The 19,749-nt window shown below is 33.4% G+C and overlaps 1 protein-coding gene across 44 annotated transcripts in view; it reads left to right on the top strand.

The window, feature by feature from the left end:
• Positions 1 to 19,749, top strand: part of LOC130903946 (cAMP-specific 3',5'-cyclic phosphodiesterase) — a 248,370-nt gene that overhangs the window by 209,874 nt on the left and 18,747 nt on the right. For 43 of the 44 annotated variants that reach the window (XM_057816398.1, XM_057816384.1, XM_057816392.1 and 40 more), the window contains 2 exons: positions 1,872 to 1,936; positions 4,008 to 4,120. In XM_057816398.1, coding sequence (XP_057672381.1) covers positions 1,872 to 1,936; positions 4,008 to 4,120 — 178 coding nt within the window. Of the gene's footprint in view, positions 1 to 1,871; positions 1,937 to 4,007; positions 4,121 to 19,309; positions 19,740 to 19,749 lie in introns of those variants that run through there. The other variant, XM_057816401.1, reaches the window with a different exon arrangement.

The following is a 19,749-nucleotide window of genomic DNA, read 5'->3' as shown; positions in this document are numbered from 1 at the left end:
GAATAATTCATTATTCCTTACCAGTTTGTTTTTTAAACAATAGTTCCTCGAAATATGTATTTTCACACTTCGCAACGTGTAAAAAACACTAGATAACAGGTAAGGTATGTGTTACATTCTCGATTTCCAAAATATTTGTTCTAGCCATGTGCGTAACTTCCTATTATAATTTATCATTTTGTAAAAAACACACGATTACTTCGGATTGTGTTAAAAGATTAATAGACCAACATTTTATTCGTGAAATTTTTGTATTATTATTCGAATCAAAATGGAAAAGTGATTAATATGTAATTAATATCGATAATTTCCTCAATACTCGTAGGTTCTATAAAAATTCATGTTTCACTTAACCAAATTGAATTTTTTTGCCTTATCTCGAATTCAAGATAAGATCTTCTCGTCTAGTCTTGCAAGATAAGGCAAGATAAATATTTCGAGATGAAGAAATTGTCAATTCTCGAAAAACTTTTCTATTTTGTAAAAACAGTAGTTTTGTACTGCTTTATTTTTCAAATACAGCAATTTTCCGTCCTACATATTTCTTCAATAGTATATAGTAAGTAAAACTAATATTTTAACAATGGAAAACCATGTTTATTGGTTTTGAATAATACATAACATAGACTTCCACACGTTGCCGTTCCAAGTCATCCGTCAGCATTTTGAAGGACCACCTTGGCATATCCTGAGCGATTTCTTAAAATGTAATGAATGCAGGACATCAGATCCATCCCGAACCGATCTTTCAGCATTGCTTCTTCCTCTTTTTTCAATCACTTAGTTCGAAAACGGTGGCTGGCCAGAACGGTATCCGTCATGGACGTCTGGACATCACAGAGTGTAATTTGAATCTAATGGAAGCTAAATCTTTCACGGCTACCAATACAAGAATACAAGAGCCAAGCTACATGCTAGTTTCGTCCACAGCTTCTTGGGAACCTTATTGCATAGACAACCCTCGTATATACGAGGCACAACCTAACCTAAAATATTCACATTTTTCAAAGTAATCTCCTTTCAATGTTCAATAAGTTCTATACTCTTTTTATAATAAGAATCGTCAAGCTTCTTAAAATAGACCACTAAGCCATTTTTTCAAATCCGTAGAACAAAAAATATTCCGAGGGGGCAAAATCTGGCGAATAGGGTGCAATTCAAACTCATTGCCATAACAGATGTGTGAGCTGGTGCATTGTCTTGATGAAACAACTTTCTTCCTAGTCACATGCGGCTGTTTTTGCTTGACTTCATCGCTCAAACGTTACAATAAGCTCGCATATTACTTACCGTTGATATTTATTCCTTTTTCAAGATAGACAATGGAAATTATCCCTCGCGCATCCCAAATAAACCGACGCCATGACCTTTGCCTTCTTTAGAGCCGGTTCTCCCTTTTGAATTGAATGTTTTGGTTGTTCTTTTGGTTTGGGCGTGAATTATGGACCCACGTTCCAACAATGGTTATGAAATTCCATTGTGAGCAAACGCTGTACTTTTTAAAATACTGTATCTGTTAGCCCGGGCACTCGACTTTCATATTAGTTGGGCTAACGCCTTCCAAATGAATGTACTGTATCACACAACGATGACCAATTTTTTCCATGTTTACAAATTCATTGAAAACGTCAAAATAGCTAGAGACAAGTCGCTCTTAGAGGCGCTGAAGCGTTGGAAGACCCCGCAAGAGATGGAGCGACAACCTCTAATAATTAAACGGCGGAGGATACGAGGAAAAACAAGCATTAAAGAAAGAAGAAGAAGAAGTAATAATTATTTTATAGGAATAAAAAATTTTTGATGAGAGCAACTTATATATGTTTTAACTATTCCAGGAATTTGTACTACATTGGTATGCATTTTTTTTTCAGATCTAGGCGTTCATCTGGTGCGGCTAGTGCTAGTACTACACAACCAAAAAATTTGAATCCCAATGGTAAGTTCTAATGATTGTTTAATTAAATTAAAATTGCGTCAATAATATTTCAATTTGGTTCTCGATAACTATTAACTGAAGTCAGTCCATCAATCACCTATTAATTTTAAAAAATAACCGGAAATGGATGATTTAGCTAAAAAGTAGTGTTATGACAGTGTGGTACAAAGAAATTTGTATATTTATTATATTAAGTTTTGCGCTCCAATAATATATTGTACTAAGATACCTCAAACTTTTTTTATTTAATCCTGAACCACATTATCGTGAGGTATATGTCTTATCTCCATATTTTTTGTTTTATCTTTTATCCCTTCCTATTCTATCCTTTATTTCTTAGCTGTTTCTCCAACATTTTCTATCCATGTTTTTCTTAGTTTTGGTCTACAATTTCTACCTACTAATTTGGATTCTAAAAATCTATTTGGTTTTCTGTTTTCGGTAATTCGTCATATACAGAGGTCGGTGTAAATCAAGCAACAAATACTCGTCTCTGAGACTTCTTAGTTTTAATTTTTGTTCCATTTGTTGCTTTTCAGAATATTTGGGTGCCGATTTTTTGATTTTTGAACTACATGCCGTTCCCGCCTCCTAGTTTTCCATGAGTCTCTTCTTTTTTAGCATTTTTGTTTGGTTATTCCGATTCTTACAAAATGATTAACCGTAAAAGATTTCTTCAGATATTGATTTTAAATTTTCCATGCTTGAAACTAAACTAAACTAAACAGAGACGTGATGTTTATATTTGTGACATTTGACATTTGACAAATTACGAGAAACATTCTCCCCTACTTTACTTGCTGAACTGTCAAAAATGTACGGATTTCTTTGTCCCCACACTCTTATATAACATTTAGGCCGTTCATTATTTGTGAAACAGAAGTGAAAAATCCAGTTAGTAAGAAAAAAAAATGATATAATACGCAAACATTTGCGTTGCTCATTGATTAGTAAATCATCTTGACAGGGTACACACGATATATCAGAAATTAAATATTATAATTAATTTTACCTGGGAAACGTCATACGTAATTTCCGATGATTAATGTGTTCGTTATTTAACGTTGTCATTATATAAAAAAAAAGTCCAGGCTGTTCTGATTCCAGTTGTAATCATTATAAAAATTTAATACTTTGGCGAAGTTGAGGAAAAATTATTTTTGTTTCGCTCTGTGTTGTCCAAGTGGCTCCATCTTTTAAATTATTTGATTTATACTTATCAGTCCCAATATGAATTCTAAACCAAAGTTACCTTATAACAGCTATTTTAATCGGCTCAAGTTTATACCAGACTTTAAGAAAGATTGGGAAACAGGACGTTTAAGTCAGTCATGGATAAGAAAGTCAAAGATCGTCAATCATGGGGCAATAAAAAACTAACGAAAACTCGAAACGTATCTCTTTGGTATACAGACAATTCGAAGCTAGTGCAAGGGTCTGAACTGAACCAAAATGCAAGCTCTCCATATCTCTAGGAACATCACTTTAGCTAGCAATAAACAAGCAATAAACATTACCTCAGATAGCCAAAGTGCCTTGAAGGAACCTATTGATTGCACATTCAAATTAGTATGGGAGTGGAAACAAACTCTAAAAGTACTGGCTAACAACTATAAAGTAATCCCTGGCCACCAGGGTATACCAGGAAATAAGGAAGTGGACATCCTTGCTGAAAATTGGGCAAACATTCCATAACCTGGACCAGAACCTCAATGTAACCACATCATTAACGAATGGTTAAAGAATCAGATGGAGTCTTACTGGAGAAACACTCCAGGTCTAAGACAAGTCTGAAGAACTTTTCATGATGACCAGAAACGATGAGAAATTGGTAATCGGTCTTCTGTACGAATGTTCTGCCCCTTTCGTTAAAAGGCTTGAAGGATTAGTACCAACACCTAGGAAAGTGGGACGCAGACATAGGTGCAAAGGGGCTGTAAAGCCAAAACGACTCCCCGAAACAATCTACAAGAAAGTAAAAATTTAATAGAAGATTTACCGTCAGCTAGATATAGGAATATTCCTGAATCTATGGCCAAATTCTCAACCACATTTCGACTTGTTGTTTCAGATGAAGCATACATGAAACTAGCAATGGAAACCATGGAAGAGTTGGATTGGTGCCTAGATCAACTGGAAACGATACAAACTCATAGATCTGTCTCCGACATGGCTTCCTTGAAGGTGAGTTTTTCGCTATTTACAACTTTTTTAAATACAAACGGTTTTAGCAGATATACAAAGTACTCAATTGTAAAGCACGTTTCAGTTATAGCGCGTGTCCTTTATCGACTGGAGATCCCGGTTTCTTATCAAAACTTGAACATTTAATTGGTATAAAAAAAAATACAAAATGTAAAAATAACCTTCCGTGTTGCACTTTCCATGTAATTTATCGGTAGATGGTATTTTTCAGTAGGAAATAGGCTATCGAATAAATCGGGAAGGGAAATACCCAAAATATCTACTTATTTCTAATAATAAACACTTTATGACTGATTTGAACCCAAGGAAGTTATTTTTATTTGATATATATATTCTTGATAACTTTCTAATTTTAGAAATACTTGTATATGTATATACGAGGCTGTGATTATACTAAAAAACCATCGCAACTTTCTCATTTTAATGGCCATTTTTATTGTGAGAAGCCTTTAAATATGATTCGTTTAACTGGAATGCTGAATTGATATTTTATAAATTAACAGATTTAAATATAGAGCAAATTAAGCTGGACTAGGGAATTATATACTCGACGTCCAGCTAAAGTAAGAATACATACAAGAAGAATTTGTTTCCTAATCCTGAACTTGCCTCTCCCGCGTTTCTCGATGCTGCTTCTCAGACTGATGGATAGATAGAATGGCCACCGATATCCCCAGATTTTGATCTTTTGGATTTTTTACGGGAGCTGTCGGAAACGACATATCTGTATATTAGATCAATTATTTTATGTGAATATAATATTTTTATTTGGCAAAAAAGAATTTTAAACGAAAAATCCCTTGCTCAGTTTTAATTTTTAGGAAAATTAGCTATTGCAGTCTTCATTTGGACAATGATTTATATATTTCGGACAAGAGACGATTTTTCATATTTTAATTTGAACAAAAAATGATTCTCTCTATTTTTGTATGAAAAAAAAAATGGCTCTTCCTATCTTTAGTTGGCTTCTAAAATTGATTTTGGACGAAAAATGACTTCAAATTATTATTTTGTCGAAAGACGCTCTTCCTATTTTTATTTTGACGACAGATGGCTATTTTCTATTTTTATTTGGACAAAAATAGCTTTACAAATTGATTTTGGTGAAAACATGACTTTTCGGTATCTAATTTCGACGAAAAATGGCTTTCTCCACCTTTAGTTAGGGGTAGAAATGGCTCAACCTGTCTCCATCTATATTAAGATACACAAAAAATGACTTTATTTAATAAAAAGTAGCTCCCTTTGGACAAAAAGTGGATCTTCCTATATTCATTTGAACAATAAATAACTATTAAGCTCCATTTTGCTCCAAAATGATATTTTTCTATCTTTAGTTGGACAAAAAATGGCATTTTAAAATTGAATTTGGACAAAAATTGACTTTAAATCCTAATTTGGACAAAGGAGTTCTCCCTGGCTATTACTGATTTCATTTGGACAAAACAAAGAATTGTTTTCTCTATTTCTATTTAGACCAAAAGTAGTTTAAATTAATTTTGAACAAAAAGTGACTCTTCCTAACTGTATTTGGACAAAAATGGTTCTCTCCCTTTTTAGTTAGATGAAAAATTCAAATTCAAATTGATTTTAAACAAAATATGGTCGTTTATATTTTCAATTGAACAAAATACGACTTTTGAGATTTTCATTTGAACAAATGAGGCTTTTCTGAGAAAATAATTATTCTTCTAAGCTTTATTTGGACAAAAAGTGGCTCTTCCTTTCCACATTTGGACAAGACATTGCTTTTCAAATTTTTTTTGGACACAAATGTTTTTATCTGTTTTTATTTGGACAAAAAATGACTTTAAATTCTAATTTGGACAAAGGAAGCTCTTTTTACTACCTTATTTTTATTTTAACGACAAATTGCTTTAACTGGTTTCATTTGGACATAGCTTATATTGAATTTTAGAAAAAAATAATTTTTAAACTTTGAATAAAAAATGGCTCCCTCCATTTTTAGTTGGATAAAAAACGGATCTTTAAATCGATTTTGAACAAAAAATGGTTGTTCATTTTTTGGATTGAACAAAACACGACTTTTGAAATTTTGATTTGGACAAGAGGCTTTCCCCATCTTTATTTTGGCTTTTCAAAATTATTCCGGGACAAAATGATTCTTCAAAGTTTTATTTGGACGAATTTAAATTTGGACACAAAGTTCCCCTTCCTTTATTTAGACAAAATGTGGTTCTTCCTATCTATATTTGGAAAAAAATGCTATTCAAATTAATTTTTGACAATAAGTATTATTTTTATTTAGAGTATGACCCTTCAATTTCTCAATTTGTCATTGAAACTCTGGGCAGAATAAAATTGGTTGCTACGCCAATAAGTGTTTGTCACAAACCAAAAGCAACCTCGAACCTATTTGAAAAAAATAACATTTCTAATATCAATATAATATTAGAATTGATAAAATCTACAACAGATTTGTTTTTCATTAAAAATAACGCTTAAAATTGCTATGTAAAACTATTTATTTGCTTGAATAAATGATCTTGATTTTAGATCTATTATAAAAAATAGATAGAAACGATTTTTGAAGTTTCGACCTCATTTTTGTCTTTATCATAATATTATCTGACATTGACAACTCGCTTATTTCATGTACAAATAGTTTCTGTCTTTAATTATCAAAATTTTAGCCTACAAAAAAAGTAATGCTTCAACAGCTTTTTTATTATTGATCCTTGTATGTAAACTGCTGCCGGAAATTTAATTATGATCCAATAATTTCAGAAACTTTCATTGGGTTTACTTATAATTCCTATAACTACATTAAATATCTTAAGACACTCGTATATGATATTTATTTATGGCAGGGGTTCTAATTTTCTGTTTGTTTTTATGAGTAATAAGTAAAAAATTACAGATACGCAATTCATTTAATTTACAAAATTGATTTTAAATTAAATTTTTTGTGCGAGTGACCAAAAAATTTTTGATCTGTTGTTATTCTTCAGCAAACATCTCAGGAGAATAACCTAGAAGTTTTTGATATCGAAACTATGGAGTATTTAGCACGAATCTCGAATATTGAGGGATGTGCTTGCTAGATTTCTAAATAATCTTCCACACCAACATAATATCCTAGAGAGTCGGTGTCAGAGTGACGTCCAAACTACGAGGATGGTCCCCGAAGTACTTGGACTGACCTAGAGGTGGCAGTTTTTGCTTCTACTCTTGGTGAGACTGCTCCTTCGTTATCGACAGTAAAATATTGGGTAGCGGAGTTTAAACGAGGCCGTACGACCTGCCAAAACCATTGGTCGGCCAAATGAGGTAACAACTCAAGAAATGTTGAAGGAAATACTCAAAGCGGTACTGAACGATCGTCGACTGAATGTGCGCGAACTGGTAGACATAGTAGGCGTTTCAAAAAGTGCGGTATATCACATAATGGAAAGCTGTGCCCAAGATGGGCGCCGCGTTGGCTCACAATGTAACAGAAACAGCGTCTTGAAGATGTTTCACCAGAATGTTATTTCCGAAAAACGTCCCAACTACTTTTCACACTTTCCCATGACTAATTTGGTTGGGATTCAAATACGTAACGTTAAAATAATCATAAATTCTTTACGATCACCGTAACGTCTCATCCCGCATCCTTTTCACTAATGACAAAAAAAAATAATCCACGATATTTAAACTGAACTATTAGATTAGAACGTTTTAGTGCATGCATGTTTTAGATACATTTTATTCACTTGAAAAAATTAATCGCTCGATTCCATTTTACCTCATTTTAATGCCCGTGTAAACCGTGAAATGGTCTCGTTATTTTACTTATTTTAGTTTTGTGGCTACGTCCTTTTTTTATTACCGATACTTGACTTTTTATGTTTTTTTTTATTCTCTATAGACGTAGAATACGTTTCGGTTCAAAATAAAATTTCATTTGACTTTAACTTTTCTAAACACATTTATTTTTATTGCAAAATGTAAAAAACAAAACATACATTTTTCAATATTTAAATAAACATATACGGGGATGGTCTCAGAAGTACCTGGCCTGCCTTAGAGATGGCGGCAATATCACTGTATTAAAAAGTACACAATTTAATGTCTAATGTATTTGTATTTGTTTAGCAGCCATAAATAGTGGACGTTTTCAGTGAATTTGTAAACAAATGCTGTTTCCATCGAGGTTTCGGCAACGTTTCACAGAAATAAAGCCGTTTCACAACCATGTATAAAACGTGGGTCCATCATTACATACCCTAAACAAAGACCGTTCCATTTGCAGGCAAGGTCATGGCGTCGGTTTTTTGGGATGCACGTGGGATAATTTTCTTGATAAAGGAAAAACTATCAACGCCGAGTACTATGCGAACTTATTGCAACGTTTGGTCGATAAAGTCAAGCAAAAACAGCAGCATTTGGCTAATAAAAAAGTGTTGTCTCATCAAGACACTGCACCAGCTCATACATCCGTTATTGCAATGGCCAAAATTAACAAATTAAAGTTTGAATTGCTACCTCGTACACCCTATTCGACAGATTTAGTCCTCTCGGATTATGTTCTGTTCCCAGACTTGAAAAAATGTCTCGGTGATCACACAAGTTATTGAACATCGTTGGAAAAAGTGTATGGAGCTAAAAGAAGATTACGTTGAAAATTTTCGTTTTCTTTATTGGGCCAGCTACTTCTGGAACCATCCATAGAAATAGATTTGCCAGAAAGTGGATGTTTTTGATAAATTTCTGGTTCAATATTCTAAAAACCCTCTTCTCGGTTAGTTAATCTTCGAATTTGGTTCAAACTTCTAAATGCGGTCTAGTTAAACCATAGAGTAAGCCCAAATTGCAACCGGATCTTTAACCGAAATCAAGAATCTCCTATTCGATGCTAGTGTCATTTACTTGATACTATAAATCATCTCTTTCATCTTCGTTTTGCGTTTCTGGATGAGGTACCTACGGATCTCTTCGATTTTTGCTAGAGCTCTTAGACATTGCTCTAAAAATCGTCTTAACTGTATTTGTTCCTTCTCTTAAGATACAACTTCGTATTATACACCATATACAATACATTTCTTCAACTTGTATGCCAGTGTATCTCTTACATACGAGGGTTGTTCAAATGTAAACAGGAATTTTGCTAAAAAAAATTTTATTATTAAGTTACAGAGCTGAAATTGTTTCGTGGCTATGATACATTCAAAATAAATTGATTTTTGTTGTCCAGTGTAGTATAACCGACAAATTTAATTCCCACATTGTTAGATTTGAGTTTAAATAATTTCACTAACGTTTTTAGTAGTTTGATCTATGATCTGCAATTATTCGGTAACATGTGGTGATAATATATCTCGTAGATCAATTATTGTACTACTTGAGAAACACTTCAGATTTGTAATTCAAACACTTGGAAACAGTCTATCACAAGTTCAAATTAAATTTATACGAGAAATTATCGTAATAATCTTTAACAAAATTAAATTTTAAGTTTTTTTCTTTTCGTCGGAAATATTGCTGTTCTGCTTACTTTACATTAACCGTGCCAAAACAAAAATTTTCTCTGAATGTCTAACTGTGAACCAAGTCTTAAAATAAATTAAACATTATCAGGAATTTTCTTGAAATCGACTCAATTTTCACGTGAACAATAAATATACATAAATATTAACTTTTTTCATTGCCAAAATAATCAGAGACGTTTGATATTTCTTCAAAAGTTGATTCCACAATTTTATTTCATGTATCATAGTTCCGCTATGGCAGATTTCCAGCTGCCGCGCCGTGACGTTTTAAAAACTGATTTATTTTTCAAAACTACAGTTAAAAAGTTATCTCCTGTCCTATGAGATACCCAAAAAATTATGTCGAAAAGTGATGTCGCAACATAAAGGTTGATGATGACATTAATTTGATTGATGAAAAAAATTTTGGCACTTTTCTTTCTTTCTATATAGCCCTCGTAATACTTTACTGGAACCATTTCAATTTTTAAACCAGATTGACAGCACCTTGTGACAGATGTCGTTTGAAAATTAGGTTAGAATTAGGGAAAGGAGACTGACCCTTGTATATTAACGTTTATCAGTAATTTATCTTTAATAAATTTTAGCACGACTTCCGTGATTGCAAATCCTTTATCTCTTATTCCAGTTTCGGTAAAATATACAAATAAAGTCTGTTTATATTGTCTTAATTACCGATAAATGAATATGACAAACGACACATGTTCGATTTAACCTAAAAAAAATAATGAGTCGATAATTTATAAGCTTTTTGAACATTTAGGTCAAAATATTAAAACTTTGCTGATAAAACTAGCAAATAAATTAGAGTTTCCGCAAGGATAAACGGTGAAAATTAGGAACTTTATCTGAAATAGACAATATAAATCAAATTTATAACCTCATAAAAGTATTACAAATGTCTATATATTAAAAAATTATACTCTTTTTATGTAGTCTCATCCTTATTCGTCTGAAATACAACCTCAAATAGAATTTTATTAGTAATTATGAATATTACGAGGGGAGCTCCAATAAAACGACATTGTTGGTATCAAACAAGCTCAACTAATGAGTCCAAGGAAAGCTTCAGTGCGTCGTCCTTCTCTTCCCTTAATTCCCTTTAAGATATTTGGTGCATATGATCTTCTATAATAGTTTTAAGATTCTTCGGAGACTTTTTAAAAGACTAAAAATAGGTTTTCAAAGACTTGTTATATTACAGACATTAGGGATATTGACCAGCACGATTTGGCATCATTTCAACTCCACTGTGTCTAAAATTGAAGATAGACTATTTAACTAGCTGAAACATAGCCGAGAACAGAGCCAGTCCTATATTGTTTCCTCCAGTTCCTTCTCTATCTTTCCTTCTTTTCAAATGTTTGAAGCATCTTTTCAGAAATAGGTTTTCGGTTTCAACTTTATTTCTATTTTATTGGGGAGTAACTCATCTGATTCGGCTTTGTGTCTTCCTCCAAGAAGTTTTTCTGTGACTATTTCTTTTCGCTGTTAGATTTTCAAAAAGAATCGTTTTTTGCACATTATTTTTGCCCTACCTTTTTTCCTTCGTTCCTAATTGTTTCGGTAAGGGTGGTGCTATTTCCCCCTCCTGTTTCCTTCAATTTTTCGTGTTTTTTCTCCTTTCTTTCTCTTTAAGATGTTTGGTAGTTGATAATGAGCATATTTTCTTCTCTGATTGTTTTCAGTCTTATCAGAAATAGGTTTTTAAAGAGTTTTTCTTTGGGCTCAGATTTGTTCTTGTTTCTTTAGGAGTAACCAATATGTGTGTTCCTTCCAAGAAGGTTTTATGTCGCAAGTTCGTTAGGCTGGAAGATTTCTTCTAGATAATTGCAAAAGGATCGCTTTTTACAATTTATTTTTCGTCCAGTCACCTTTTTTTTCTAGGATTTGGGTGCTTGACTCTTATTGTTTATTTCTAGCAGTTTTAAATGTTGTTGCAAACGTGTGTGCGAAGAAAAAGGGTCAATAGGGTTCTTCTTAATCATAATATAGCGCTATGCTGCATTTAAATTTTGGTCCTCTTTGTTTGAAAGTAATTTTGAAATAAACCTTGCAGTACTAATATAATTTACTATATTTTTCGTTTACACCTCGTATCAACATTAAAAAGTCTATCTTAACATAAAATATAATATTCTAAATCATATGAAACACGAGATATTTAGCATCTTGGAATGCGGGATGTGATACAAGTTTCGCAAATTGAAATTGACGTGATTATCAGAACAGATATTTAGAATTTTTTAAACAAAAGAAGTACCGAACTAGCTGTTTTTGACCCATTATATAAAACGTTTTGATAACAAAATATAAACAGAATCACTTTTTATATTAAAATCATGAAATTCTAATTGGCTTCAAACAAAATATTTTATATTATAATCGACTTTAGTAATGTATATATGTATAAAAGAAAGTTGTGTTAGTTACACTATTTTTATTTCAATAACCGCCAAATCGATACGGCTGAAAATTTGTGGAGAGGTAGCTGAGAACCAGTAAAAGGACATATGACTTTTTATTCCGTTTCCGTTGGACGTGATATAACAAAACGCAACAAACAGAAAAATGTATCAGCCAAAACATCAATCTAGCCCATCATTTGTTAAAAATTATATAACAAAACGCAACTGACACGGAATAACATAACGCAACTGACACGGAATAACAAAACGCAACTGACACGGAACAACAAAACGCAACTGTCAGTTAAACGTAATGTTATCTATGGTTAACTATGACTGAAAATTTGACATCTGAAGTTTTGAAATTAACTAGTTGGTTTAGAGTTTGTATTAGCTTATATATTATTATTAACGATTCCGCGACCAATTCAATCGAATCTTGGTCGAATAGGTTCGTTCCAATCCATCAAAAAATCGTCCTCGGTACGGTGACGATTCTGTGCAATAGAAATTAAGTGTTCCAACGTGGCGGTTATTCTTATTTGTGTTCCAACCGACTTAGGTATGGTTTGGGACGGTCTTTTCGATACTTGGTTGATAGCAAGTACTGTTATAAGAACCGTGCATACCGGAAATAACCGTTCCAAGTACGGTTCCGATTAGTAGGCTGGAACAAACCTTATGAAGTACTAATTTGAATCGAGCAGCGTTTCGATACGATTACTGTGTTCGCATTGGGTCAATGGACGTTGTTTGCGAATATTGTGGTGCATTGAAGTTTTCCAAAAAAAAAAAAAAACAGAATTGTGCTGCCTTAATTACAAAGGAAAATCGCCATTATTAACTCACACAATTACAGAAATTTTCCAGTAAATACCCAGAATTAATAAATAAAATCCAAAATATGTTCATTTATCGTATATATAAAGTTACAAATAAATGGAATTTCAAAAAAAAATTGGCTCAATAATTACGAGCACAGTCATAAAAATTACTTAGCCTGCTCCAGTTAAAATTTACGATGTAGTCATAAATGTTTCTAGTAATACCAAATTTTTTCCTACAATTATCAATTGTTTTTCTTTAAATAACCTCGATCTGAATCAGAATTGAATTTGCATGCTCTTAGATAAATATTAGATAATTTTATCTAACACAAAAAGTTTTACAACTTAATCTTTGTCTTTACAAGATCGTTGCTTATTTTGTATTCTTCTTCATACGAGGTTAGACACAGCATAGGAAATCACATATATATTTCCCACGAATAGAATGCGCGTTGATTACGCGTTCAATTTATATAATACAGGGTGGCGCAATAGAACGTGCATATTCCATCATCTTTTTTCGCGTGGTAAACGGTGCGTGGGCGGGGGGAGCCTAGCGTGGTTGGACAGTTGCACTCGTCGAGTTTTAATAACCAAGAGTCGCTTCGACGGAAAGCGTCGCGCTTTTTATGTTCGCACGTTTTACTAGAACGGTCGTTTATACGTCTTGGCAAGAGATTAAGCTTGAAACACATTAATGAAGCTCCGAGTGCAAATTTAAGACCGGTTCCACGTTTAAACCACCAGCAAAAGGTCGTCCAAGAACTTCTAGGACCACAGACAAACGTCGACAGGCGGATTTAAACTTGTCGCGACGAAGTTTACAGCGAATTTTGAAGTTGGATCGTAAATTGCATCCAGTTAACACAGGAATTAAAATATGTCGACTTTGGAGCAAGGTTAATCGATTTTCCACTTTTGACAACATCCTTCTTTCAGATGAGGCTAATTTTCATTTAAATGGGTTCGTAAATCCGCCAAATTGTCGTTACTCGATCGAAAAAATCCAAAAATTAACCGTCCAAAACCACTGCATAGTCCTAAAGTAGATCATTTTCTTCAAAGAATCATGAGGACGAAACATCACCGTTAACACCGACCGCTATGTTGCGATTTAGATGAATATTTGACTCCGGAACTTGCGAGATCGAGAATAGCGAATGCGAGAACTTGGTTCCAACAAGTCGGAACGACTTGTCACACATCAAATGACTCTATGGTGGCTGTAAAACAGATGTTTCCAAATTTCCAAAAGAGTTGATATCCCTTGGCCGCCACGTAGCTCTAACTTGACGCCTACTGATTTTTTTTTATGGAGACACCTAAAACATAAAGTCTACGTGAACAATCCGAGGGACATCAGTCAGCTAAAGGAAAATATCCGCCAGGAAATGGCGGCAATCGCTCCAGATTTATTTACAAGAGAGAAGTGTCGTCTTCGAGAGGGCCGTCATTCATATGATGTTATTTTTAAAAAATAAACTTCATTTAATTACCTAATCATCATATCTTTTATTTCAACAATATCTTAGGTATTTATTTTTTTATCCTATAGTTAATAAATGCACGTTCTATTGCGGCACCCTGTATAAAGGCAATGACAGATACGAAATATTGCCAACATAAAAATGTATATTGTCAATACTGTTGAGCTCGAAAAATGGAGGTGCTGCGTTCATCATTATCGCTGCAAATACTGAGAGAAAAGAAAGGAGGTGGTGGCAGAGAGACGTTTTGAAACATGAAGATTGGTAGTTACTCTATAGTAGAGTATCGGCAACGTAATCTGAGGAAAGGTTAGATAACCTACCGTAGCCTTAATCTGCGACAGAATCATCATGTCTTCTATATGGAAATTAAAGCTCAAGAACTTACATCGATTATATACTATTTGAAAAACAATTTTGTTACAATTCTGACGTGTATGTTAGAAAATTTAATGCATCTATTCTTTCTCCTTATACTCCAACAAGACAATAGTTTTGTTTTTAAGCACCGGTCGCTTAGAACAATTTCCTCCGCTAATTTAATGTTTTCCGGAGTAGTCATCTTCTAATGATTCAGCGAATCAACTTAGACCAATTTTTAATGATGGAGTGCTAATCCTTCTTTAGTCAAAAAATTTTAGATATTTTTAGAACTTATAGGATAAAATCAAACTAAGAAAAAATTTATCCAATGTTTTAGACCAAAAAGATATTGACTGGATAACTAGTATTCCATTTATAAGAAAAACAGTTGTATAGTAGAAAGTCTGGAGTTAAAATTAATGATAGTGAGACTGGTAAGTACTGGTTTTGGCCAGAAAAAACACGTACAAGACTAGCTTTAGGTCCTCTAGACAAAGACAATGATCAAGCAGTGAAAGATTTATAAGTTCAAGACAAGAGGTTTTTTGCGCAATTTTGTACAAATGGAAGAATGGAACTGTCCAATATCTAATTCAAAATGGATCAATAACAATCAAAAGGTGTCTAAAAACTGAATTATTTTGAATTTCATATTTACAAAACTATGATGTATATTTAATGATTTGAAATAATGATTTTTCTCTATGGTAATCTATAAGCGAAAAGATTAAAAACAATTTTGGAGCAACTTCTTTTTCGTGTTTATCAGCATCTTCGTTGTCTTTTTTTTCTTGATGAGAAGGCACCCACCTGTTTGACCAAAGCTTGTAGTGTAGCATATATTCCAGCTGTATATGCATGTAATTTATATTTAGATTTATAAGAACAGCACCAAATCCATTTGAGGTTTTGGATGCATCAGTGTATATTATGTGGAAGTTAGAATACATGGAGAGTTTCGAGTTAAAGTTCTGATTTATTATGGAGGCCGGCGTTTCTGCCTCGTAAAAGATATTCAAACTTATGTCAAAGCTCGGAGTTCTAATCAACCATAGTGGAGGTATATCAATATTTAATTGTAGCATTGGATGAATCTGCATATCTAGTTGTCTGAAATCTCTGATAAGAGGAATAGTTTACTTTTTTCTTGAAATCGAACGGGTTTTCAATAAATTTAATATTGCTTTTTAGACGACGCCATTTAAAAGTTGTTTGTTCTGTATTAATTGCTTTTTGAGTGTTCTATGTAGTGAAAGTGACACTGCAAAACGCTTTCGGAACGTTCTGGAGTAGATAACTTTAACTTCCTTAAATGTCACTCTAGCCACTTCAATATTGACAGTTGACAGTTTCATTTCGATGATTTTGCATAACCTTAAATTTTAAATTTTCTGAAATTATTTGTTTTGTCCAAATTAATGAATGACAATGAATGAGTTATATCATTAAGTACATTATATCGCTCAATAAATAAAATGTTTATAATATTCTATTATTTATTTTCTTTCCTAAAAAGTTTTGCATTGGGCAAAACAAAATAGTTGTTGTTATCACACAGAAACGTCACTTTCTTAGCGTCGTAGGAAAAATAACTTTTCCTTTGTTTGGTCACACGCAATTTTGCAATTAAATAGTTTTGTAATTGAATAAAATTAGTATAATTTGTTGACAAATTTCCATCAATAAACTCGCCATATCGTTACCATAATAAGAAATCGTGTATCAAAAATGAAACTTGAATTACAAAACGGGAAAAACCAGTATGAAATTTTATGTACTATTGAATAAAAATCAACTGGGAAATCCTCTTGACACGTAAAAAAAATTATAAGAGTATGATGTACGGAAAAGGGAAATAAAAATCTGGCTTCAAGCTTTAATTTGCTGCAGCTGTATCCAATTAAATCCCCCAATAAGCCATCCATAAGCTGCTTGGTCCAGTCAACGTTTTCCTACAATAGAAGCATTCCTCAAGAAGAGCTCAGAAGTAGGCTAAACACTCAGATTTAAACAAGATACGATTCTATTTAAAAAAAATTACTTTTTGGATCCAATTTGGAGCTGTTAAGGCATATTTAGGAATGCCATATATGTTTTTTTCATGTAAAGCAAGCTCAAGCTAGATTCAATGCTGATTTCAGATCATTTTATTATTATTTTTTCTTCCATTATAGGTCTAAAGCTTATTCCTTCGTCGATATCTTGGCTCTAGGTTGTCACTCCAACTCTTTCGTGGTCGATCTCTACTCCATATGCCTGAATCTGAATTCTAAAACTTTTTTTTCCATTTTTAAACCTAATTAGTAAAAGATCTTATACTGTACCCGTTTAAATTTAAGTTTGCGCAATAGATGAAACCCCAAAATTTAAACCAAAGTTATTTTTTTTTTTGGAAATTATCCCAATAAAAATACCACGAATCCAAATCGCAAGCTAGTCCATTCACCAAAAGGCTGCGATGAATTATAGGTTAGATCGTTGTGCGAAAAAGATAGACAATTTTCTGGTGTCAGAACTGTAGAAGTTATAAACAAAGAATATAGTTCCAGAAGGTCGGGACAACCTCATCTACCTTAATATATTTCCTTTATCTTGGATATCTGTTTGTGGAACCTTGAGTTGGTTATTTGGGACACATAATGCGTGGTAACCGGTTTAATATCCTCCAGTTGATTATGACAGGTAAAGTTGAAGGTCGTAGACGAATTGGAAGGAAACAAGCCTCAAGATAGAGAGAGTTTTGCCATGCTGATCGCCAACGTCAAGGGGATTCGATACGGCACGCTAATTGATCTGGTAGTAAAGAGTTAACCATAGTTTTGCCATTCTTGTGGGGGAACTAACCGTATCCACATGATGGTTGAATCTTCCTCGTGTCTTATTATATAAATAATAGAACCTTAACATAAGTCCAATTATTTTAGAATCATCGCAAATTTCCTACTTGTAATTGTATTGGACTTTACCTAATATAAAAACCATTCGTACTACATGTGCTATGGGAATTGATAGGGGAATCAAATTGTAGTAGTACAACAACGGATAGCACACACTTCATGGTAAAGATATGAATTCATCATAAAAATAAGTAAATCTTCTTCCAAAAGGTCTAATCTAGTTCATGTGAAAAGTGTATGGTTGTAATCTAGTCCCATTTAGCCCTGTGAAACGAAAGAACGTTTTGTGATTTATACTTTTTGGACCAACACATCTTCGTTCGTACATGAATTATTGTTTCCGTTCTCGTAAATTAAAAATTTTACAATCCTAGGCGCTATCGGTCGAAACTTGTGCATTAATAGGCAATCTTCATAGTCTAGGCAAAAGTAACCGTACAATTGCCGTCGAATTTAACATACCTCGACGTACTTTGGACTACAACGTGTAAAAATTTGTATGCGCCATCCAACAAGAACTTTGGCAATAAAAAACGTTCGGAACGTCCTCGAAAAACCACAACTTCTAAATATAAACGTATTATATTAATCAGTAAACGTGATCTACGGACCTAAAGATATCAGCTCAATCAATGAATTTAGGGATCTGACTTTCAATACTTCTACAGTGAAAAGGAGTTTAAGAGAAGACTGGAGTCTCAGTGCGCAAGTCAAAGGAAGAACGGATGTGAGATCCATGTGTAATCTCGACTGTAAAACACGGCGGAGGCTCGGTAATGGTTTGGAAATGTTTCGGAGGAAAGACAACTAGAGACCCGGTAAAAATTGGAGGGATTTTCAGTAATTCGAAAGAATTGGGACGGAAGAATGTACTGAAAGAAATGTTTAGGCCGTCACAGTCACCCGATTGAGATGTAGGACAAATTAGACAGGGAAGTCAAAAAGCAGTGTCTTATTTCTACTGTACATTTTTGGAATATTTAACGTGAACTACGGACCTAAAGATATCAGCTCGATCAATGAATTTAGGGATCTGACTTTCAATACTTCTACAGTGAAAAGGAGTTTAAGAGAAGACTGGAGTCTCAGTGCGCAAGTCAAAGGAAGAACGGATGCGAGATCCATGTGTAATCTCGATTGTAAAACACGGCGGAGGCTCGGTAATGGTTTGGAAATGTTTTGGAGGAAAGACAACCAGAGACCTGGTAAAAATTGGAGGGATTTTTAATAATTCGAAAGAATTGGGACGGAAGAATGTACTGAAAGAAATGTTTAGGCCGTCACAGTCACCCGATTGAGAAAAAGCAGTGTCTTATTTCTATTGTACATTTTTGGAATATCCTGAAAGCAAAAAAAGGGGCTGCGTCGATGATATATGTTCTTTATAACGCAAACTATAGGGTGGGTAAAAACTTGTGTACATTATACTAAAATTACGTAGACAACACATTGGAATATGAGGACTGGTTTGAGTTCCAAAGAAATACGATTTAATTGATTCAAAATCAAAATCTGTTTCAAGTAAAACATTGAAATCACCTTTCATCTTTTACTAAAAAGACAATAAAAAATTGTGACCTACATTATTGTGTTTTATCAAAAAAATTATCATATATTGCTGATTGCAGTCCTGTTTCCGCACTCGTACGTGTCAACCGTGTCCGTTGGAAACGAAGTATAGTAATGAAAGCTTTGTTTTAACAGTACACATATACCGTAGCTTAAAATTTTGTGCGTTGCGCTATACACACACACACATCTCTAATTCTCGGTAATCAAAAAATATATTACGCGGAAAACCTCACGGAGCTATATATATTCCGAGCCACACGCCAAACCAACATCAGTTAGACACAATCATCTGAACAGAAGTCATGCTTAAATAATTAGTGTAGTTAATCATTACTGTGAATTAAATAGTGATTAAATTTAATAATTTATTATTTAAAAAAAAATATGTTGGTTTCTAATGAACTCTGGAGCTCTACTAAAAGACAATCTTTAAAAAGAGCCGTGTCCTGTCAGGAAAGGATCCCACCGAATTCAGAAGACCTGCTTCATAATTCTCCTTGGATGAAAATTATGACGGATTTAGCTGTCAAGTCCGCTATAGCGGAATACAAGGTAGTTTTTT

This window comes from Diorhabda carinulata, chromosome 2 (assembly GCF_026250575.1).
Source record: "Diorhabda carinulata isolate Delta chromosome 2, icDioCari1.1, whole genome shotgun sequence".
In the NCBI taxonomy this organism is placed as follows: domain Eukaryota; kingdom Metazoa; phylum Arthropoda; class Insecta; order Coleoptera; family Chrysomelidae; genus Diorhabda; species Diorhabda carinulata.
The sequence above is the reverse complement of the archived record's forward strand: the minus strand, read 5'-3'. Positions and strand labels throughout refer to the sequence as shown.